General features: G+C 42.7%; 1 protein-coding gene across 1 annotated transcript in view; it reads left to right on the top strand.

Moving 5' to 3' along the window:
• The window catches only part of TJP2 (tight junction protein 2), a 53,317-nt gene extending 31,692 nt beyond the window's left edge, over positions 1–21,625 (top strand). Inside the window, exons 13-24 of the mRNA XM_006894425.1 lie at positions 1,503–1,611; positions 2,797–3,007; positions 4,563–4,750; positions 5,937–6,032; positions 6,656–6,735; positions 7,125–7,335; positions 13,305–13,405; positions 14,710–14,922; positions 16,452–16,562; positions 17,769–18,101; positions 19,751–19,836; positions 21,460–21,625. Coding sequence (XP_006894487.1) covers positions 1,503–1,611; positions 2,797–3,007; positions 4,563–4,750; positions 5,937–6,032; positions 6,656–6,735; positions 7,125–7,335; positions 13,305–13,405; positions 14,710–14,922; positions 16,452–16,562; positions 17,769–18,101; positions 19,751–19,836; positions 21,460–21,625 — 1,905 coding nt within the window. The remainder of the gene's footprint in view (positions 1–1,502; positions 1,612–2,796; positions 3,008–4,562; positions 4,751–5,936; positions 6,033–6,655; positions 6,736–7,124; positions 7,336–13,304; positions 13,406–14,709; positions 14,923–16,451; positions 16,563–17,768; positions 18,102–19,750; positions 19,837–21,459) is intronic.
• The last annotated feature ends 2,414 nt before the right edge of the window (positions 21,626–24,039 follow it).

Raw genomic sequence — 24,039 nt, 5'->3', positions numbered from 1 at the left:
TTAAAATGTTAATGGAAGCTGATGGTTGGGCGTTTGTGGCTCTGCTGGTCGGGTTTGAATCACTAGCCTTTCAGTTGTAGGACAGTACATTTTTGCAAGCTATAGACCTAAGTAAGGGAAGCTCTGGTGGCCTAGTGGCAAGAAGCTGCACTGCAATCCCGAAGGCACATTGAGGACGCCAGCTGCTCTGTGGGAGAAGACTGGGCCTGCCCCTGAAAACCTGTTATGAGTCGGATCCGACTCTACAGGACACAATAACCACAACAGTCCTAAGTAAGCATACATCAGGTCAAGTAAACGCATACATGTAACCATGCAAAGGTAGATAAAAATTATATAAGAAGTAATAACAAAGTGCAGTGCTTCCCAATTAAGAGATGGAAAGGTGGAAGCAGGTATCTTAAATGCTAAATCTTATTCCAGAGAAAACTAACTTCATTTCTTAGGCAACCCTTTTCATTTTCTAAGCAACACCCATGTTTACATCTAATGCTTGTTTTCACTGAATCATTTTCTAACTTAATCTCACCCCCACCAAAAGAAAAAACACAAACCACAACAAGCCCACTGCCCCTGAGTCAGTTGTGATGATGACCACCCTCCAGCAGGTGTCTGGGCTGTAACCCCTAATGGGAAGAAACAGACATGTCTTTCTCCCACCGAGCAGCTGGTGGATTCAAACCACTGACCTTTTGGTTAGCCCAGTATCTGACATACTGTGGCCCAACTAATGAGAATTTTTAAAATAATAATAATATTTTACTGTTACAATTAAAGAGATTCTTTCTGCAGTCTTGGATAACTAAAGAATTATTTCCTAGAAATTCCATATCCCCTTTTCTGTAATATAATACTAAACTGTTAGCTACTTTAAGAAGAATATTTGCATTTAACTTATTTGTAACTATTCTGTTTTAGAATGGTTTAAAGACACAGGATTCAAAATGTATACATTTTAAAGGTGTAGGATTCAAAATGTTCTAAGAGGTAGGGTTCCAAATGTCTTTTTTTGTGTGTCACAATAAAAACACCCACATGGCTTTGTGTTGACAGTGCAATTCCTTACCGCTAAATTAGCACACGATTCGAATCCACCAGTTCTCTGCAGAATGAAGAGGGACAGTCTCCTGTGGGATTTATTGTCTCTGAAAACCTGCTGTAGAGTCAGCTGTGGGTGGGTTCCAACTCGATGGCATACAACAACAAGGTGTCACATAGTTACAGCTGCTTCACACTTGTGTATTACCTGCCCTATCACATCTACGGAGACTCAAGGAAAACAGAGTGACTGATCTCATCACAAAGAACTCTGATCCAGCCTTCCCTGATGGACATTCCTAAAGGGTGATCAGCGTGTAAGGAGATAGTGCATCAGAGCATGCGCCCCAGGCAAGCCCACAGCAGGTGCTGGGCAGGACTGATCAGACACTGAAGGCTTTAGTATTTGCTCTGGTTGTCACATCATTATGCATTTTCTGTATTCTGTTTGTCTTTCCCATCAGGTGAACACGCAGGACTTCAGAGGTCTGGTTCGGGAGGATGCTGTTCTATACCTGTTAGAAATTCCCAAAGGTGAAACTGTGACCATTTTAGCACAGAGCCGAGCTGATGGTAAGCATTGGTCATTTAACATAGTTTGAAGGTAGGACAGGGACTGCGAGGAGGAAGAAAGGGCTATCTTGGGATCAGAATAAACTAATGTGGGTATATGCTCCTTAGAAAGGGACATCATGCTTGGAAAGGCCAGCCATAGAGAGGAAGCCCCTCCATAAGATGAATTGACACAGTGACTGTGGCAGTGGGCTCATACAAGTCAGACACGACGAGGATGGCGCAGGATAGGGCAGAGTTCACATCTGACATTCTTGGGGTCACTGTGAGCCATACTCGACTCTGTGGCATCTAAGAACAACAAAATCTGAGTGTTAAAAAACAGAGTGGCTTGTGACACTTAATCCTGGTTCACAAGTGTGTGGAGAAAATTTGGAAATTATTCAACTGTACAGTGACTGTGTGCAGTTATTACTGAGTTCTGGAGAAGCCATACTATTTGATGGTCAGCCTCAACAAGTTGCTTAAACTTCCCAGGCCTTAATGTTTTTGTCTCCCAAGTGGAAGCTGGTGATATTTTCTCTAAGGACTGACTGACAACTCATGAATTTAGCTCTTCATTCTCCTTCTGTTTTTGATTTGGGCTTTTGATAATTCAGCATTTTCACTAATGTAATTTGATGAATTCCGTTTCATCAGTCATGTTGTGCAGCTGTCACCAACAGCGCCATCTTCCTGTTTGAGCCGTGGTTCAGGCTGAGGGTGGTGGTGCTATGCACTGAGTTCACCGTGTGGAGCTGAGGGGAGAGAGAGGACTAGAGGCAGGAGTAGACACATTCAGCAGGCGATACTTCTGTTTATTGTGATTCTAATGAAAGTTTATAGAAGAGTTGGATTTTCATTCCTTTATTGTTGCATATTTTCCTCCCCACCCTCTTCAGTTCACTTTAAAAAAAACCAAACAGGCTTATTGTTCCATAATTTTTTGCCTCACCACCCCAATCCACTTTGCTATACACCTCTTATTCTGGACTGTTGTCATACAAATAATGCGTAATCATGTATTTCTTTTAAACAGTTCTTTCCTTTATCTGTTGCACTGCAGTGTTCATTATTTATCCCCACTTTTCTTCATTTCCCCCAACCCCCATGTCAGTCCTGTTTTTTAACAGTAGTGTCACATAGTATTTGTCCTTTTGTGACTGAGATAATTCACTCAACATGATGTATACTTTTGTCTTTCAGTGTACAGAGACATCCTGGCTTGTGGACGAGGGGATTCATTTTTCATCAGAAGCCACTTTGAATGTGAGAAGGAAACGCCCCAGAGCCTGGCCTTCACCCGGGGCGAGGTCTTTCGGGTGGTTGATACACTGTATGATGGCAAGCTGGGCCACTGGCTGGCTGTGCGAATCGGGAATGAGTTGGAGAAAGGCTTAATCCCTAACAAGAGCAGGTATCGGCAGCCCCACACTCCCCTGATCCTTCTTAATTCTTCCCTCCTCAAAACCAGCGGGACTTCCCAAAAGGGTAGTTCCCATGACTTCATTGTTACCATGTCCTGTCCCACCACCTACCTCCAGACATACTGGATTCATTGAGGCTGGAGGACTCCCTGAGACTATTGCTTTATATTGGAATTGGAACTATCCCCTGAAGTCACTTTGAAAATAAGTAACACTTTGGCTCAAAAAAGAAACATTGTCAGCATTGAGTATTATGCTGTATTTAAAAAAAAAGACAACACTGTACATTAGGTTAAATGGATACTATTATGCTAAAGCCAGGAAATTAGAAGATGTATTGCCATGGGAAAGTCTGCTGTTAGGGACCTCTCCAAAGTACTGAAGAGCAATGGTGTCTCTCTGGAGACTAAGGTGCGCCTGATATAGGCCATGGTCTTATCTATCACTTTTATGCATCAGAGAGTTGGACAGTGACTAAGGAGGATAGAAGGAGAATTGATGCCTTTGAGCTGTGGTGCTGGAGAAGAGTATTGAGGGTACCGTGGACTGCTAGGAAAACAAACAGATTCATCCTGGAAAGGGTCAAACCGGGCTGCTCCTTGGACACAAGGATTCTAAGGCTCTGTCTGACATACTTTGGACATGTTGCAGGGAGGGACAGGTCCTTGGAGAGGGACATCATGCTTGGTAGGGTGGAAGGACAGCGCAGAAGGGGAAGGCCCCCTATGAGGTGGATTGATTCAGTGGTTGGGGTAATCGGGATGGGTGTGTCAGAGACGGTGCGATTGGCACAGGACAGAGCAGAGTTTAGGACTGTTGTACATAGGTTTGCTATGAGTCGCAAGCAACTTGACGACACATAACAACAACAGTTATGCTAAGTCTAAGTTTAGGGAGTGTAATAAGGACAGCAGAGTAACAAGAATGGTGGCTTAATGTGAAAAATGTCATTTGCAGAAGTTGTTGAGGGACATGTCTGCATGTGTATAACTAAACCAAAATAGAAAAACTTTGTAAAAAAAATCAGTTTACCAACTGATTTGTTATGCGTGTTCAGCATTACATTGTTGGTTTGACATTTGCTTGTTTCTTAAGGCTGTTATCAGCTGTCTCGGGTGCATCATGAGGTAGCTTCTCAGTAGCCACAATGTAACTATTAAAAATAAGTCACCTTTATTGGGCACCCAACCCTCATCCGCAGGGAGGCGTGTGTCCCTGGGAAAACACATTTGGCTTGAAAGCAGAAAGACCTAGGAGAGAAACCTATACTTTGACAGGAGTTCTCAGGTGTGTTTATGGCAGCCAGAACCTGTCAAATGCAATGTGTTTATTACTGAGCTACTGGTGAGTTCTGTGTAGATCCAGCCGCTCTCTGATTTTGTGTTAAATAAAGTTTCCATGTTACCCGCCACATGATCTTTTCTTACTGTCAAGTTAAACCTTCTCTCATCCAGGTTCATGTGTAGAAATGACAGGATTTGGTTGATGGCATGATGGGTTGCCTCAGGAGCTGGAGATTTACTCACTGTGCTTTCTTTTTCTTAGAGCCGAACAGATGGCCAGTGTCCAGAATGCCCAGAGAGACAATGCCGGGGACAGGGCGGATTTCTGGAGAATGCGGGGTCAGCGGTCCGGCGTGAAGAAGAACCTGCGGAAGAGCCGGGAGGACCTCACAGCGGCCGTGTCGGTCAGCACCAAGTTCCCAGCTTACGAGAGGGTCCTACTTCGGGAAGGTGAGCTACGCGGGGACAGGAGATGGTCCACCTGGACTCTGAGCCTGGCTCTCTCCATTTTCTGATGTAATTGCCCAATTCTAACCATATCTCCTGGGTCACTGTCTAGTAACAGTGATAGAATTGTACGGTAGAACAAGGGAGAGACTTCAGAAGTGGGAACTGTCAAACTTTCTCAAGGGAGACCTGTTCCCACAACCCAAACTCCCAACAAATCATCCTTCTATATCATCATTTGAAAGATTTTTGATATCTGACCCATACCAAAGTTTACCTTTGAAAAGGGACTGAGGAGTTAAAAAGTAATACTCTGAAAAGAGCTGGACTGCATTGCAGGTGAGAGTATAGACAATTTCTCAGCATTTAGATGTATTATTAAGCCAAGGCTAATAAAAGGCTCCTCAGTTAAATTAAACATAGAATTATCATTATTGTTATTAGTTGCTATCAAGTCAATTCTGAGTCAGGATGACTCTGTGTGCAGAGCAGAGCCACGCCAGGGCAAGGTCAAGGGTATGACCTTTCAGATGGAGCGACCATCAGGCCTCTCTTCTGAGGGCCTCTGGGTGGTTTTGACCACTAACTTTTAGGTTCACAGTCAATTGCTACCACAGAACTCCTCAGGATTACCATATAACCCAGCATTTCCACTCTTGAGTTTATACCTAAAGGAGTTGAAGATAAATGTCCAAACAGAAACTGATGCATTAATGCTTGTAACAGCATGGTGCACAGTGGCCAGAGTAGGAACAGCCTGAGTGTCCACCAGCTGAGAGATGGACTACATGTGGTAACACAGGTAAACTGTGAAAACTTTATGCTGAGTGAGCAGAGCCAAACACCAAAGGCTGCACACTGGATGACTCCATTTATATGAACTCTGCAGATTAAGTGACTCCACAGAGATGAAAAGAGGGCTGCTGGTGGCCCGGCACCATTGGGGATGGAGGATTAGGATGTGGCCGCGGAGTGGTGGTGGGGTATCTCTGCGGGTGGTGGAGAAGTCCTGGGACTAGACAGGATGTTCGTATAATATGCAAGTGCCCCAGATGTCACTGACAGCTAATTTTATGTTATGTGTAATTTACCACAATTGAAAAATCAGAACCCTGTGATGTGCTTTTCCTTCTGCCTTTATAGTGAGGTAGTTGTATATGTTTTCATGGCATTTCTTATCTCATTTCAGCTGGTTTTAAGAGACCTGTGGTCTTGTTTGGCCCCATAGCAGATATAGCGATGGAAAAGTTGGCAAATGAGTTACCGAACCAGTTTCAGACTGCTAGTAAGTCTATCACTGATGTTTAAAATTTTCTCCCTAGAGTTTTATTTTGAATAGTGACACATTTCACCAGGCATCACTGGTTAGTAACATTTCGCCTTGTGTGGCGCTCTCTCTCCTGTTTCTCCCAGCAGACATACATGCACATATGTAAATATGTTGAAAAGGTCTGCTAAACCATTTGACATTTTGACACTTTACCCAGATTTCTTGCGCATGTCTCTTTCAGGCAAGGACATTCTACACATTCACAATTCTGTTTTCACAACCAAGAAGTGACACAGTAATACTGTTTGGTATATAGGTCATGTTTCACATTTTCTCTTTTATCCCAATTATTTCCTACAGAGCTCATTTATATATTGATTGATTTTTAAAGTTAAGCTAGAACCTAAAGCATGCATTGTATTTGACTTTCATGTGTTGTTGTGGGTTTGTTGGGTTTTTTTTTAAGTCCTCTACTTTTTCCTTTTTCACATGTTATTTATATTTAGAAGAGTTCAAGCCAGTTGTGTGTATTTGGATTAGCTTAACTATTTCCTTATGGCTCCTTTCCATGTTTTAGAATATGTGGTTGTCACTAATCTTTAAATGCTTCCTCAGATCCTTACCTGTGCTTTTTGCAGAAACGGAACCAAAAGATGCAGGATCTGAGAAATCCAGTGGAGTAGTACGATTAAACACTGTGAGACAGATTATTGAACAGGTGAGGACCCCATGCTGGGTATTCACTCATGAAATTTGATGATGGTTTTATGCAGTTTCATTATTTCAGACCGAAACGGTTTTCTTTTTTTAACCATGAAATGTTTGTGATAAAGAATTAATTGTGGGCTGTTTCACTGTGTGGAAACCAGTCACTGTTCTGTGTCGCTAATATGTTTGGGTTTCTAATTTTCTTAGCTTTATGTACCAACTAACTGGTTAAATAATTTTATCAAAAGTTTTATTACATTGATAATATTCAAGAGCTAATTATGTGGTGGGAAATGGTTTCTGTTTTTTATGTTTACCTAATGTGGTCTTTACATAAAAAAGCAAACTCTTTGATTTGACATAACCATTGATGCCACCCACTTCCCCCATTTGTAACAGGATAAGCACGCACTCCTGGATGTGACCCCAAAAGCTGTCGACCTTTTAAATTACACCCAGTGGTTCCCGATTGTGATTTTTTTCAACCCAGACTCTAGACAAGGCGTCAAAACCATGAGACAGAGGTTGAACCCAACATCCAACAAAAGTTCTCGAAAGTTGTATGATCAGGCCAACAAGTTTAAAAAGACCTGTGCTCATCTTTTTACAGGTAAGTGAATTTTCATTTCTTTGCTATAAAGTGAGAAATAGGAATTGAAGAAAAAAGAATCAGAATAGAGAGCTTGAAATCATCTTCAGGATTTTTGGGAAAGTATTTAATCTCCCAACTTAAAAAAATTCACTGCCATTGAGTCAATTCTAATGCAAACTGACCGTTTATCAGGTTTCTGAGGCTGTAAATATTTTTTTTTCATTTTTATTTTTATACTGGTGTACTTACAAAGCTCATATATATTGTCTTTCACACAAGATCTTTCCCATTTCCTTTACCCATGTTTCCCTTCACCCATCAAATTGTGTGACCCTATGATTATCCATGCCCCCACACACCCTCACCCATCGTCAATCCTCGGATCCTCATACACATTTTAACAATAATGGTCTAACCAGTATTTGTCCTTATGAAGCTGAGTTCGTTCACTTAGCATAATGCTCTCCAGAGTCTCCCAAGTTAGGTAGTAGTTTACACAGTCATTGCTCCTGTGTGCTGCATCGTATTCCATTGTGTGTAAATCTTAACAGGAAGAGACTGCCTGTCCTTCCAGGGAGCTGATGGTGGATTCAAGGCCAGAGATGCCATATGACAGACTACGCCATTATAACTCCTTAGTTAATCACTAAGTTAGTAGTTTAAGAGGCTACGCTAGACCCGTGGCATGTACGTATTTAACTTGGCATTTTAGACTGTTGGAAAATGTTCATCGAGATTTAGAACATGCTTGTGTAATTTGCTGATATTCAGACTTTTGATTAAAAGCACTTCAGAACTTGTGAGATTGTGCAGCTGGACATCGAGCTAGCTCACCACCCAGCACCCGCATCCCAGTGCAGCCTGGGTCTTTGTTCTCTACCTACCATTAATGCATGCACTAACTTGTGAAGTGGTGGGAATCTTGTTTCACTATCTTTAAAATGTTCCCATAAAATAGACTTGAAAATACTAATTAGATATTAAAGACTCTGGTGGCCTAGTGGACACCTAGTTGTAGTGCCAACCCGAAGGCAGGTGGTTCAAATCCACTAGTTGCTCCTCAGGGGAAAGATGGGCAGTCTCATGAGATTTACAGCCTCTGAAGACTTTCTGGGGGGTCAGTTGATTCTGACTCAATGGCATATAACAGCAACAATTAGATAGTGGATGATACTGAACTTGATTATTCTTGGTTTTCGGTATGATGATGCTATTGTAGTTAAGAAAAGAAGGAGAATAGGAGACATAATCTTTTGGGGGAAATGCCCAGTATTAAATATTTATGGATAACCTGTTATTAGGGCTGGAATTTCCATATATAATCTAAGGTTCATGCATGGCAGAGAATGGGGGGAAAACCCCAAGAATTAATTATTGTTGAAGTTGGGTGACACGTGCATGGCAGTTCTTTAAACTTCTCTTGATTTTTTTGTGTATTGTATGTTTATAATTCTCTGTAATAGTTTATTTTTTTTAAAGCCCTAGAAATAAAGACCTTTTGTTACTATCACCCAAGAAAGTAAAATGATCTAAGAAAATGCTTGTTTTGGTAATTGAATATATGCTGTTTCCTATGTAAATGACTAGTTCTGTGCATATAATTGTGGATTTTTAAATTTAAATTTATTATTAATTTCAGTAAAAATTTACAGAGACTTTGAATTTCCATTCATTCATTGTTGCACTTTTCTCCCTCCCAACCCTCCCCCCTAGTGTACTACCCTCTTGGAAAAGTAAAAGAAAAATTCTTTCATTGTTTTACAATCCCTCCCCCAGGTCCACTCTACCATGTAGCCTTCGCTCTAGACTCCTGTCATGATAAAAATACCTAATCACAAATCCCTCTTAAACACTTTTCTCCCTCATCTGTTTCAATGCAGTATACATTATTGAGCCCATCTTTCTCAGTCTCTCCCCAACCCCAGGGTCAGTCCTGTTTTACAACAGTGGCACTATGCAGTATTTGTCCTTTTGTGACTGAGATACTTCACTCAGCTTAATGTCCTCCAGAGTCACCCATTTTGAATAATAATTGCATGAGTTCCTTGTTTTTCAATGCAGCATAGTATTCCATTGTGTGAATATACCAGAGCTTCTCTATCCGTTCTTTTGTTGATGGGCACTTGGGTTGTTTCCAGCTCCTTGCTATTGTGAACAAAGCTGCGATAAAAATGGGTGTGCATATATCTGCTTGGATATCGGTTTTGGTCTCTTTGGGGTATATTCCCAATAGTGGAATTGCTGGGTCAAATGGTATCTCTATTTGCAACTTTTTGAGAAAGCACCATACCACCTTCCACAGTGATTGCACCATTTTACACTCCCACCAACAGTGAATAAGGGTTCCAGTTTCTCCACAACCTTGCCAGCATTTGTTGTTTGCAGTTCTGTTAAATTCTGACTGGGGTGAGATGATATCTCATAGTTATTTTAATCATATAGTGTAATTGTTATGGGTGTAAAGGGTTACATAAAGTTTTGGTTGTACAGTATCTTCTTTTGTGGGAGCAATGTGATGACACCAGATAGATATAATACCCTTAACGTAACTGGACTTATTTTAGTAGAGCAGTCATTGTCAATTGATGCCATTTTTGTCTTTTACACCATGGGAGGGAGTTGAGTGTCAGCTTTATACCATGACTTTGCCATCACTGCCTTTCCTCATTAAGGAGAGAGAGAGGTGCGGTGTTCACCATTGTGACAAAGTACCAAAACAGAAGATCAGTTCCCACTGCCATCAAGTTGATTCCCACTCTTAGCAATCCTGTAGGACAGTGTGGAACTGCCTCAGAACTTTCTAGGCTGCCTTCTTTACAAAAGCACATTGTCACATCTTTCTCTCCTAGAATGACTGTGGAGTTATGAACTGCTGGCCTTACTGTTAGCATCTCAGCACATAATCACTGCACAACCAGGGCTTCTCAGACAGGGAAATGGTTTAACCAAATGCAGAGGAAGTAATGATCCATCATAAACTGAACTTCTGTGAATGTAGACACTTAGAACTGATACCTTGGCTGTGTTCTTACATATCTTTCCCCTACCATTCCTTATTACCCTTCTTCACTCCCATATAGTTGAAACTCATATGCTCTCTTTGGGAACTTAGTTCTTTGGACCAACGTAAAGTTCCTCCATAGTTTTGGTAAATCAGAAGCAATAATAGTAATAGCAGCAGGAGCTGCTAGGAATGGTAAAATCTTTTATGTATGCTGTTATATTTTGCCATTAAAAGGTCCGGATTAATTCTTCTGTTAGAACACAAAAAAATGTGTGGCTGACAACGTGCAGTAATGTGGTGTCTGTGGCCAGTAATATTCTATATACATTAAGCATATGATCATTACACTGATGCCAAAAGGGATCTTTGTGTTAATACAGTGCAGCTCCATCATGTAATAGATAAGACCACTGAGATTGCAGATGATGTTAGGCCTCTTCCCACAGTATCACAGTTGTTCAGTTACTTTCTCAAAAGAGGTCAAGTTCACAAGTAGTCACTTATTTGGATGGTGCCTTTTAGAGGGGGCTGTGCAAATTAGTCACCATGAAGCTCCTACTGTTTTAATGTGCTTGACTCTTAATGTGAATTCAAAAGGGATTTTGCTTATTTTATCAGGCGTTATGAATATATATCTTCTGCATCTCATAAATGACCTTTTATGTTTTTAATCTGACAAATACAACCCCATTCATGTCCGACAATGCCAACAGAAGTATCTTAGTGTTATATTGCATTTAGTGCAAATCACTCATTTTGTCTCTAGGAGGTTTCCTACTACTGAAAGTGCACATTTTCATTTGCTCATTTTAGACAGCATAATCTTCACAAGGGATCATAACATGCGGACAGAAGTCCAAAGAATTATGGCAAATTTCCCTTGTTCTAATGCTGTAACTATTAACCCAAGGAGACTGTAACCTCATTCAGGATTTTCCAGGGTCAGTGATCAAACTCGTTAAATGAAAGATCACCGTATGCAACTAAGAAGAAAACTTGTAACATAGCTGCTTACAAAACTTGCTTAATGTTAAGGAACTCTTGTGGCCTAGTGGCAAGAAGCTGCACTTTAATCCCAGGGGTATGTGTTTTAACTCCACCGGATGCTCTGTTGGAGAAGGAGGGGCAATTTCCTCCTGTACCAGTCAGATCCAATTTGACACACACACAAAATAATAATTTTTTAAAAAAAATTTAAAAAAAAACCACAACAAACCACAAACAAACCAAAAAAACACAAAACCCAACTTGGTTACTGTTCCTTCTGACTTTAGAATGAATATGCATAGTGCTATGCTCTCTAATAAAAGGCATGAGTGTGTAGTTTTTAAGGAAAAGAAAAAGTCCTAATCTATTTGCAGACTGATATTTTCAAGTTTGGTTTGACTGTTTACCATTCCTGGATCTATTTGCATATCTACTTTATTCTTGCTATCCAGAAGGTCAGGGAAAGCAGCCTTAAGTATGGATTGAAGCTCAACATCAAGAAAACAAAGATTCTTACCACTGGGCCCATTGGCAACATCATGACAGACGGTGAAGGAATTGAGATTGTTAACAGGTTTAGTTTGCTTGGCTCCACAATCAACACTGTAGGTACCAGTAGCTGGGAAATCAAAAGACGAATTGTGTTGGGAAAATCTGCTATCAGGGCCCTTTCCAGAGTACTAAAGAACAACGACATCAGTTTGGAGACTAAGGTGTGCCTGATCCAGGCCTTCATCTTCACAATTACTATGCATCAGAAAGCTAGACAATAACTAGGGATGATTGGGACAATCATAACTAGGGAGGACTGATGCCTTTGAGCTGTGGTGCTGGAGAAGAGTATTGAATATACCATGGACTGCTAGAACAAACAGAATCATCCTAGAGAGGGTGAAACCAGGCTGCTCCTTGAAGGCAAGAATTCTGAAGTTCTGTTTGACATACTTTGTGCATGTTGTAAGGAGGGATCAGTTCTTGGAGAGGGACATCATACTTGGGAGGGTGGAGGGACAGTGTTAGAGAGGAAGACCCTTGAAGACATAGATTATTTCCGTGACTGGGGTAATGGGAGTTAAGTGTGTCAGAGACAATAAGGTTGACACATAGGGTTATACATAGGATCACTATGAGTTGCAAGCGGTTCAACAGCACATAATAACAACACCCTTATCTCAGAGATGCATTCCACTGCAAAGAATTGCATATATTTGTCTTGTTGGTATTTTGTATCTATCTGTGCCCTAAATTCATGCATTTTAGACAAATAGTATAGCGTGGTGGCTGAGTTCCAGCTCCCAAGTTTACATCCAGGCTTCTCCACTTGCTTGTTCATGAGACCATGGACTGATTCCTTTCATGTCTCCATGCTTCATTTTCTCATCTATAAAATGACCTACTTTGTAAGGCTTATGTTAATACCTACCTTGTAAGGCTTGTGTTAGCATCAAGGACTCTGCTTCATAGGGTCGCTATGAGTCGCCTGTGACTCGACAGCATTTAACAACAACAACAAGGCTTGTGTAATCATGAAACAAAATAATCTATGTAAGATACTTTGAAAAGTGGCCAGCCCATAGTAAATATAATTACACAAGATACATTTTATTTGTTTTTTTAAAATATTTTAATTTATTTAATTGTCATTTCAATGAACATCTACAGAGATTTTGGAATTCCATTCATTCATTGTTGCACCCTTCTCCCCCCACCCCCACCCCCCGTTAGCTCCTCTCCCTGAAAAGCAAAAGAAAAACTCCCTCATTGGTACACAGTCCCCCCCCTCAGCACCTTCCCCAATCCCACCCCCAACCCTTAATAACCTTTAAATATGTTCAACTAAAGGAACTTAGCATTCATATATCTGTAAAATGCATCTTGTACTTGCTTTTAAACCTTGCTGAAATAGGACAGTGACGAGCCTTCATTATTTCAAGCAGTGTTCTGAGTAGACTTAGCTTTGGATCTTGATGCACACGTTTTGTTTACCTTTCTATAGCTACAATCAATCTGAATTCTGCCAATGATGGCTGGTTTGGCAGCTTGAAGGACACAATTCAGCATCAACAAGGAGAAGCTGTATGGGTCTCAGAAGGAAAGGTAGGTGCTTTAGATACTCTGCAACAAGGTGAGAATTTGTGCTCTGAATCTTTCCAAAGTGGGCAGTGAATGTAGCACATCCATTGGAAATGGTTTCAGCCCATGTGGTCATCAAGTTTGAATTTTATAAATTCTTTGGAAAAGTCATGGTTGAAATTTATGGAATTAAACATTAAAAAAATGGCAGAATGTGATGTCTGAAACCCTACATTCATTTCCCTTGCACTCTTAACGTAGTAACTAGTGTTGTGTCCCAATTACACTAATCAGAGCTTACAAGGTCTCTTGCCGAGCTCCACAACTTACAAGGACATGCAGAGCTTGGAGTGGAGAGGAGAGGTGAGCTTGAGGAGTGGACAGGACATGGCTGGAAATGAATAGGAAGAGGAAAAGCACATGGAGTTGGAATGATTTGAGGGAGAGCATCCTGGGTTTTGAATAGGCTGTAAGAGGGCATCAGGGAACGTATCTTGTGTTCTAGAATTAGATGGCTCCATAGCTGGATGTGCTGCAGACAAGGGCAGAGATTACAGATGCTCCTGTGGTCGGTCCTCTTTGTCCTGTGAGTCCTTGCTGCAGGTATCCTGACCTTCAGCTGAGTTGAGGGGGCTTGTGCGACTTCACAGTTCCTGTTGTGCTGCTCCACTGACTCAGTGAGGCTGTTGAGTTATCTAGTCTCACTCTTGGGCATCAGACTGTGTAGTCAGGGACTCTAGCATCTTACAGGTGCTGACAGTCTGCTGGACTCCGTGGTGAGGGCAAGTTGGACAAGACTCATCTTCTGCCCTGGGGATTTGGGAATCTGGTGGCTGAGGAGTATACACGTGTGCAGTAGAAAACAAGCTCATTTATGATTAGGAGGCAAATGGAAGAGGGGGAAAGGCACTATAATGTGAGGAAGTTAGACCATGTATAACATGAATGGGAGCAAAGGTAGGGTGCAGAACTCGCAGCTCATAAAGGCTGAGGATTCCCCAGTGATGTCAGCAGTTAAGCATGCGGAAGCCAGGCCTGATGAGCTGCTTCCATAAAGCCCCAGCCTAGAAAACCTATGGCTGTTTTCAGGGAACCTATGGAGGTTGCCAGGATCTGGAGTTGACCAGTAGCAGCTGATTTTTGGTTTCATTGCAAAGGTTAACATAATAAATAGGAAAGCCAGATGATGACATGGCAGCCCAGGGATGTTCCCTTCCTCACACACGTCAGGTGTCAGTTCCTTGGCTGTGCCCTTGGGAATCTTCTTGAGTCCCCATTCCTGGGAGGCGTACCAGACCCCACTGACCCTGCACAACACATTCCTCTAGATGGAAGGGCTGGATGATGACACCGAAGATCGCATGTCCTACTTAACCGCCATGGGCGCGGACTATCTGAGTTGCGACAGCCGGCTCATCAGTGACTTTGAAGACACGGACGGCGAGGGAGGCGCCTACACTGACAATGAGCTGGACGAGCCGGCCGAGGAGCCGCTGGTGTCGTCCATCACCCGCTCCTCAGAGCCGGTGCAGCATGAGGAGGTGAGGCGAGGCAGGCCGCGGGCTGCTTGGCCCGACCGGCAGGAGAAGGAGGCTCTGGCATTTTCCTTCCTTCTTCTGGACAGCCATTCATTCAGGGTGTTGTGGAAGGTATCCCTCAGGGCCAGAGCAGGTGACTGGTAGGGTGATTGTGGTTGTGGTCCGTGGGCAGGGGGGACAGGAAGGAGGCCCTGGAGGAGGTCGAGTGTACCCACTCCTCACACGGATGCCCTCCGGCATGATGAGTAAACAGAAGGGCCTCGTGGGCCAGTTGTCTAAATTACAAGTGGAACATTCCTTTTTAAATACAATATTGTTGTATTTACTTGTAACCTTTGATTAGGCTGGTCCTTCTCTTTTTTGACCTCTCCAGTGTCCTTGCTTTTTCCTCCACCTTCCCTCCCTTTAACCTTTCTAATCTTGCCAAAGCTCCTGAGTGTTTCCCCATCAGTTTCCTCCTTTTTCTTATTCCAATGTTTAAAATTGGGTTTGTAGTCGAATATGTGCTTGTTCATGTGTGCTGTGCATCCACTGGCCTTGAATGCTGGCCTGCACTGTCTGTCCTCAGAAACCCCAACATCAGACACTCAGTTCAGGCTAGAGCAGCTGTCAGTCACCCTTCAGAGAATACGGAACAACAATCATATTTATAAGAGATTATTAGTGATACGGATTTCCCTTTAGTGATTTAGTTCTTGCCAGGGAATGATTCTCCTCTTGGTGAAATAAAACTCAAAAACTCATTGGCATCAAGTGGGAACCAATTCGCTGCTGACCCTCCAGCAGGATTTTACTGAGCCCATAAATCACGTGGGAGGAGTTTGCCCGTCTCTATTCCCATCTTTATTCCCTATAGTAGCTGGTGGATTTTAACTGTTCACCATTGGGTTGGCAGCACAACTCCCTACCCACGAGGTCACTGTTGTTGTATTTGTTGTTGTGTACCGCCAAGTCGGAACCGACCCTTAGCCGACCCTCTGGAGGGTTTTCAGAGGCAGTTAATCACATAAGAGGAGATTGCCCATCCTTCTCCCGCGGAGCAACTGGTGGATTCAAACTGCGTGCTTTAGGGATTGCAGCACAGCTTCTTACCACTAGGCCACCGGAGCTCCCGGTGAGGCCACTAGAACACAAAAACAAATCATTAAGGGGGTAAAACCTCTATGAACCTTTCCCACCCTAAAACAAACACATAAAAAGAATCAGTAGTATGTACTCCTGAACAGGTTGTGAAAACTTCAATATCCACAGCATTAGGTGAGCTGATACTTGGATACATTCATGGTTATTAGTGACAGAAGACCTGAGGAAAACTTAAAAATTGTACTTCTGAAGGGAGAGACTCTTACTTTAGATGCATCTCCAGCCATGTGAAAATTGGGTTTGAACATGTGCTCGTGGAATTATGCCTACCACCAGCCTCTTCAAAGAGAAACGTGGATCAGTACCCCAAATCTTGAACCTGATCCCAGCAAGCAAAACTCCAGCATGGCAGGGTAACTGGCATGTGTAAATGAATCTTTGTCTTGTAGAGCATAAGGAAACCCAGCCCAGAGCCCCGGGCTCAGGTGAAGAGGGCTGCTAGCAGAGACCAACTTAGGGACAATAGTCCACCCCCAACATTCAAGCCAGAGCCGCCCAAGGTACGTGGCTGGGACGCGCCAGATGGGAAGGAAAATGAGGCAGCAGTGTGCACAGCGAGACGGGGTTGCGTGCTGTTTGTCTGCCCACTGTACTCTCCAGTAGAAGTTATTTTGCAACCCAAACGATAGAGGAAGGAGAAGAGATAAGGAATGGAAGGCATTCTTAAAAGCATGTCCAAATGAGTCTGTTAGTCTTCTATTTATTTTTTTTTAATATGGATATAAAGAGTAAACACTTGTCTTCCATCACATGCCTACAATCACCAGTCTCAGAATCTGGTTTTTCCCCCCCCCTCTCAAACCCATGTTTTCTCCTCCAAATCTGGTGTAGATGCACCAGAAAGTTCTTCCTGGGGATTTGCTAACTTCAGGTAGTCGACACTATTTATAGGGCTTCCCTCATTATGAGAGCCTTCCACCTTGTCATGCTCTTGTTGCAGTAACGACACATTACAAAGCATCTTGCACCGTAACCACCTTGATGCTCAGAGCTCAGTGATGTTGGTCCACCCCCGCCCTTTGGCACTGGTCTCTGGTGTCACTGCTATAACACCAGATTCTTTTTTCCCACTATCTCTGAATCAGAAGTAGGACTTGGGATTTCTCCTAGAGTCCAATGCATTTTCTCTCTTTAATGTAATAATTTAGATGAGAAGGAAGTAATAATTCATTGTATGTGCTGTTAGAAGTAATTAGTGACTTCATGAGCTAATAGCCACAATGAATGTTGACAGGTAGGATTAGGACTGCAAAGGGCAGCAAATTGGTGGCATTAGCATGATGCGCTGCCCTCCCCCATCCCAGTATCTGCCCCCCATCCCAGGATGTGTTTCACCAGACCATTATAGTCCTTGAGATGTACTCTGAAGGCTACTCCAAGATTCCAGTCCCCTCCAGCACAAGATTAATCAAGGTCTGATGACCTCCATTGATTGCATTTGCTTCTCACGTCCTCCTTTCTCAGAGCTTTTAATCCTCTTCCCCTCAAAGAAGAGAGGTTGGCCTTGGGCTGCCCACCAGTGGCTGAATGCCCCACCAGATTTGATTCCTTGTTGGAATGGTGTTTACGATTTGACGACCACTTTTGGAAACTGATCAGGAAATGGGAGTATATTAAATCACTAATAGAGGCTTGAAAATGACTGAAATCCCTAAGGCTTTAAAAAAACCCCAACCAAAAAAAAAAAAAATCATTGCTTTCCACAGGCCAGAGCCCAAAACAGAGATGAATTCTATGACTTCTCCAGATCCCACGAGTACAAGTCAAACCCCTCGGCCGGGACCCCCAATGAGATTCTGGTGGGGTCCACCAAGGGTCACCCTCCTCCGGTGGCAGCGAAGCCTTCCTTCAGTGGCCGCTCCATCCTGAAGCCCTCCACTCCCCTGCCAGCCCCCGAGAGTGAGGAGACCGGGGAGGGCAGCGAGGAGCAGGAGAACGCTCCCAAGTCTGTCCTGGGCAAAGTCAAAATATTTGAGAAGATGGATCACAAGGCAAGGTTACAGAGAATGCAGGAGCTCCAGGAAGCCCAGAATGCGAGGGTAAGTCTGAAAAACTTTTACTGTTTCAAATTAAAATTTACCACTAACCATTTTAAATGAACAATCCAGCAACATTAACTGTATTTACATTAGGCAACTGTCAGCACTATTTCTAAAAGGTTTTCGTCATGCCAGACAGTGTTTCTTAAGCAATCATTCCTTTTTTTCTCCTCCCCTAGAAGAGTAATTGTTTTTAGACCACGAGATTAGTGCCGTTGTTCGTAGTTTGTGTTGTCAGGTGCTGTGGGTACTGTGACTCATGGTGACCTGGTGAACAACGGATCTGAACCTTGCCCTGTCCTGCGCCATCCTCCACATATCTGATATGCCCAAGCCCATTGTTAACAGTTGGCATCTCAGTCTATCCTGTTGAGATCCTTTCTTTCTGTGACCCTACACCTTTCGTAGCATGATGTCTTTTTACAAGGACCAGTCCCCTTTACAAGGACATGCCCATAGTATAGTATGAGACAAAATTTCACCATCTTTGCCACTAAAGAACACACTGGTTATTCTTCCCCCAAGGTAGAATCATTTGTTCTTTTGGCAGAAGAAATCAGGTTATTATGGGGACTCATCATTCTGATTTCAGTGTAATAGTTGAAAGTCTTTAGTCATTAGGTGTTCAGCTACGAACCAGAAGATTGGTGGTTTGCACTCATCCAGAGGCCTCTTGAAAGAAAGGTCTGGTAATGTGCTTCTGAAAGGCACAGCCATGAAAGTCACCATAAGTTGGCATTGACTCTACATCATCTCGTCCTTGCCATTAACAAAGGTGCGCCACGTGTGTGTCCTCTTCAGATTTGCAGCTGCCACTACGTCCCTCTTGTAGTTAAGAAAGTTTGCCAACAAAGGGGAATAAAATCCTTTTCTTCATACTTCATATCAAGTGCTGGAGTGGAGATTATGACAAGAGAATCTTGAGAATGAATTTTCTTGAGAACATTTTAATGGCCTTGGGTGGTGCCAGCAGTTGAAGCGTTCAGCTGCTAACTGGAGAGCTGGGAATTTGAGCTGCCCACGGAAGCCTCCAGCCATGGCTTCTGGCTGTCCACGCCCTGGCCTTGACCACCGAAGACTCTTCAGAGCACAGCTCACTTGAATGCGCACGAGGTCAGCAGTGGCTGGTTGCTAACTCAGTGTTCAATTTCCTGCTTATTTGCCATAGAAAACAATAAAATCTTTGGTGCAAAGATGAAAAAATCGATGAAGTTTGCTTTTTATGTGCTGTTTGGATATCTGTACCTTGTCTACATAGAATCTTTTTAGAAGGTAAATACATAGAGAAAATAGTGCAACAATGAATGAATGAAAACCCAAAATCTCTGTAAATGTTCATTAAAATTAATAAAATTTAATAATAAACCCCCCCAAAAAAGAAGGTAAATACAAATGATTACACAAAGACCATGTAGCCTACATGAGAATGTTTTTTCTGTTCAAGCCTAGTACTACAGCAGCAGGCTTCCGAGCATGTTTCCTGCTTAACAGGTGCAACACGATAGAAACTAGAGATTTGCTTCCATTTCCCTCTCTCTTTTAAAGAGTTTGGAAAATAAGTAGCATCTGGGACCACCAGGAATTACTTGGAATAACCCAATTCCAGGGGCTCATTCTTCCCTTTCGTGTTTTTCTTCTGATCAATGCAGATTGAAATCGCACAGAAGCATCCTGACATCTATGCAGTCCCGATCAAAACGCAAAAGCCAGACCCTGGGCTACCCCAGCACATGAGGTAAGGGCTGCCGGATGGCGTGGCTCTCTGGCTACAGATAGGACAAGACTTCTCTAGCACTTAGATTTTATTGTCATTAAGTGTGTGTGTATGTGTGTGTGTGTCTGTGTGTGAGAGAGAGAGAAAGAACATTTAACAATTTTTACATGTTCAGTTCTGTGGCATTGGTTACATGTTATGCAACCATTGTTACTATCTATTTCCAAATTGTCACACACATTACTAGAAACTCCATGCTCTCTAAGCCAAAAATCTCACCTCCACTCCTCCAACTGCTCGTAATCTCTGGCCTCCATACATTTGCCTGCTTCATTAAATGGAATCATGTATTTGCAGGATTTCTCCATATTGAAGTAGGTATCAGAACTTTGGTGGCATTTCCCCCCCACTTCTTCTTCATGGCTGTATAATATTCTACAGTATATACCATGTTTTGTTTATCCATGCATCTGTTGATAGACTTTTAAGTTGTTTCCACCTTTTGGATAAGTTAATATGTTAATATTAACTTTGGATAAGTTAATATGCCAGGGGGCTTGGATTTTAAAGAAGGAATCTTCACCCAGATTTCAGAGCAACAAGTAGATCCCCCCCCAAGCCCTGATTACCTTATTCATTTGGCTAAATTTAAGTGTAAAGATTATAGAGAATCGAAAATTCACGAACATTTTGCTTGTGTGATACATCTCTGAAGAGTTTCTGTTTGCACTGCCATCGAGTCGATCCTGACTCACAGTGACCTGTCATTAGTTTCCCGAGGCTGCAGATTGTGAAGGAAGGACACTGTCCATCTTTCTCCCATAGAGTGACTGGTGGATTTGAACTGCCAACCTTCTAGTTAACAGCCTCATATGTAGCAAACAGGACTCCTTAGGACAGAGTAGAATCATTGCCACTGCAGCTCTGTGGTGGTCTGGAACCTCTGGGACGTCTTGGGTATATTGAGCCATGTTAGAGGAACACATGATCAGAATCCCTGGATGTAGGCTGCTTTGTCACTAATGTGTCTGACTCCCACCCAATGCTTCTTGATACTCTCACATCGTCAAGCAGAGTCAGCATACTTGTGCCAGATTTGGGTAGGAAGAGAATTGTGACAATCTCTTGTGCACCGCTGGTAAAATGTGTTCTACTTAAGGTGCTTTGTAAATCTTGGAATGAACACAGTGTGTTTTGGTTGAGATTTTGCATTGGCTCATGTCGTGCTTCTGAGAATAGAGGGGGCAGGAAAAGGGGCAGGAATCACATCCTCCCTAGAGTTAGAATCTAGTTTCTTTATCAGTTGAAGAGTAGCACTGGTGGCCAGGCTGCCCCTGGCAACAAAGGGGTGGCTTGTTAGATGAGGGAACCGGCAGAGAACTTGTTCAGCTGGTTGAGACTGTAGCCTGGAAACTTTGGGGCATTTACCCCTCCCCTCCATTCCTCTAGCTGGGGCAAAGGGAATTCTTAAGTCAAGCACCTGGTCAGCTTCTTACCTCACTGCTCTGTTGCTCCCATCCCTCACCCTCACCACCATGAAGTGGTTTATCACCAGGAGGTAACTGACCCACCTTGGGTGATTGTCCACACCCCCCAAGGACAGGAACATGCTGTGAAATGCATTTAACATGCTCCCTTTGTTAGTTCCAGACCTCCTGAGCCACAGAAAGGTCCTTCCAGAGTTTACCAGGAAACCAGAGGAAGCTACAGCAGCGATGCCGAGGAGGAGGAATACCGCCAACAGCTGGCGGAGCACTCAAAACGAGGCTACTATGGCCAGCCCGCCCGGTACCGTGACACAGAGCTATAGACATCTGAGATGGGACTCGTGCCTACAGCCACCATGCCAGAGTAGCACTCCTGCTGAGCCATGGCTGTGCCTTCCAGTTAGGATGCACTGTGGGGATGTCTTGGGACCCGAGGTCGAGCTCTGTCTTGGGGAATCCCTGCAGGTTACAAACTGGAGGCTCTGTTTGTGGCACTGGGTTGGGGGAGTTTTGTCTCTTTTGCTCAGAATGAAAAGAACACTACAGTCTGATAATGTTACCTACCAACTTCAGTGGACCAAAATCTGTATTAATTCTGTTTTTGTATTTTTAACATGTATATTAAGAAGCCCTTTGCCTCATTAATAGCTGCCTATCAAGACTGTTTCAAAGTAAAGCTGAAAATGGGGAGGGAGGGAAGGAATTTTAAAAATTACTGTTGGACTGAAACTAAATCCCAAGAAATACTATCATACAGCTCTCTTAAGTGCCTTTGATGAGAAGTGACTTAAATTTTCTTCCTCTGAAGCTTTATGCAAAGCCATAATGGACTAAAAGATCATTTTAACTAAGTTTTGTACCAGTTTAATAGCTGTGGTTTTCCTTGCACTGTACCATCTTTTCAAGGCCTTTGTCTTTGAGAATTTTCATAAATTCTGACTGTATGTATAATGTCTATATTTGGTAGTTTATATTTGGCTACAAATGCAAAATAGATTAAAGAAGTTGGTATAGAAATTATTTGTTTAAGCCATATGCTCCACAAAAGCAAATGTTTGTGAAAAACACATTTTATTCCAGAAGTGTGTGTATTAAAAAAAAAGTTAGTTTTATAATTTAATAAAAGGAGTTATGTTGCAGTCAGTAATTTGTTGTGTGGTGGATTTCTACACAATTTCATATTTTTTAATGCAACCTTGACTTCGGTTAGTAAGCATAAAAGCCAGTGAATCAATTGTTGTTATTGTTAGATGCTGTTGAGTCACCTTTCATGCATAGTGACTCTATGTACAATAGAACAGACCTCCGTCTTGCCGTACCCTGCCCCACCCTTGTGATCTCTAATACACTCAGGCCCATTGTTACAGGTACTGTGTCAATCCATCTTGTTGAGGGCTTCCCTCTCTCTCTCTAATTCTTCACCTTTCCCAGCAGGGTGTCTTTTTCCAGAGGGTTAGAGTGGGATGTAGTACCTTTACTCAGGTCAAAACATGGATCCAATGTAAGGGAAATCACCCTGGACATCTCCCTGCATCACCTTTTATAAGAAGTAAAAGGAGAAAGATGCTGAAAGAGAAATGAGTGACCTCGGTACCACAGAGAGAAGAGCTGGAAGTAGAGCTCATCTGGATCTTTATGCTGAGAACCTCCTAGACCCAGGGAAAGATTGGTGCCAAGGTGCATGGACATCTCCAAGGGACATGGCCCATGGAAGGTAAAAGGAGACCAGGACTTTCCCTCAGAGTCAATAAAGCAAGTGTCCTGTATTTGGACTATCAGCCTTTTAAATGGCAAGAATAAATTTCTATTTGTTTAAACTACCCTAGTGTTGTTGGGGGTTGTTTTTTTGGTTAGAGCAGCACTAGATAACCAAAACCATGAGTGTCTATGTTCTGAGTTCTCTTGTTGTTAGGTGTTGTCAAGTTGGGTACGACCCATAGCACCTTTGAACAACAGATCTGAACCCTGTCCTCTCCTGTGTCATCCTCACACTTCCTGACATACCAATGAGGCAGCCACTGTGTCACCATCTGATTGAGGGGCTTTCTCTCAACCACCCTCCTCCCCTTCCAAGCATGTTGTACCTCTCCAAGGAATAGCATCTCCTAGCAACATGTTCAAAGTATGTAAGGCAACACTTTATAATCTTTGCCTCTAAAGAGCACTCTGCACTCTCTCCAAGACATATTTGTTCTTTTGGCAGTCCATGGGATATTCCATACTGCTCTTGTGCAACACCACAGTTCAAAGGCATCAATTCTTCTGTCATCCTTATTATCCATTATGGAGTTCTAGGGTGGCATAAATGGTTAAGTGCTTTGGCTGCTAACTGAATTGTCAGTCATATCCACCTATTGGCATATCTGAAACTTGGCTTGGAAATCTACTTAAGGAAAGGCAGTCGTTGAAAATCCTATAGAGCACACTTCCATTCTCACATGGGGGAGTTGAAATAGATAGGTTGGCCATTGATGGTGGTGAGTGGTTTACACTTGAGTCTGTATTGTATATAAAAAACTATTCCCTATTTTCTATAGATAGCTCTGATAACATAGTGGTTAAGCAGTTGCACTACCAACCCAAAGGCAAATGGTTCAAATTCACCAGCTGCTTCATGAGAAAAGGATGGACAGTCTCCTTTGTGATTTGTTGTTGTTATGTGCCATCGAGTGGGAACCACCCCATAGCTGACCCTCCAGCAGGTTTTCAGAGACAGTAGGTCGCATAGGAGGAGATT

Source organism: Elephantulus edwardii, unplaced genomic scaffold (assembly GCF_000299155.1).
Source record: "Elephantulus edwardii isolate Elephantulus edwardi_28Jun2011 unplaced genomic scaffold, EleEdw1.0 scaffold00141, whole genome shotgun sequence".
Lineage (NCBI taxonomy): Eukaryota > Metazoa > Chordata > Mammalia > Macroscelidea > Macroscelididae > Elephantulus > Elephantulus edwardii.
Note: the sequence above shows the minus strand (reverse complement) of the source record. Positions and strands in the feature narration are given on the sequence as shown.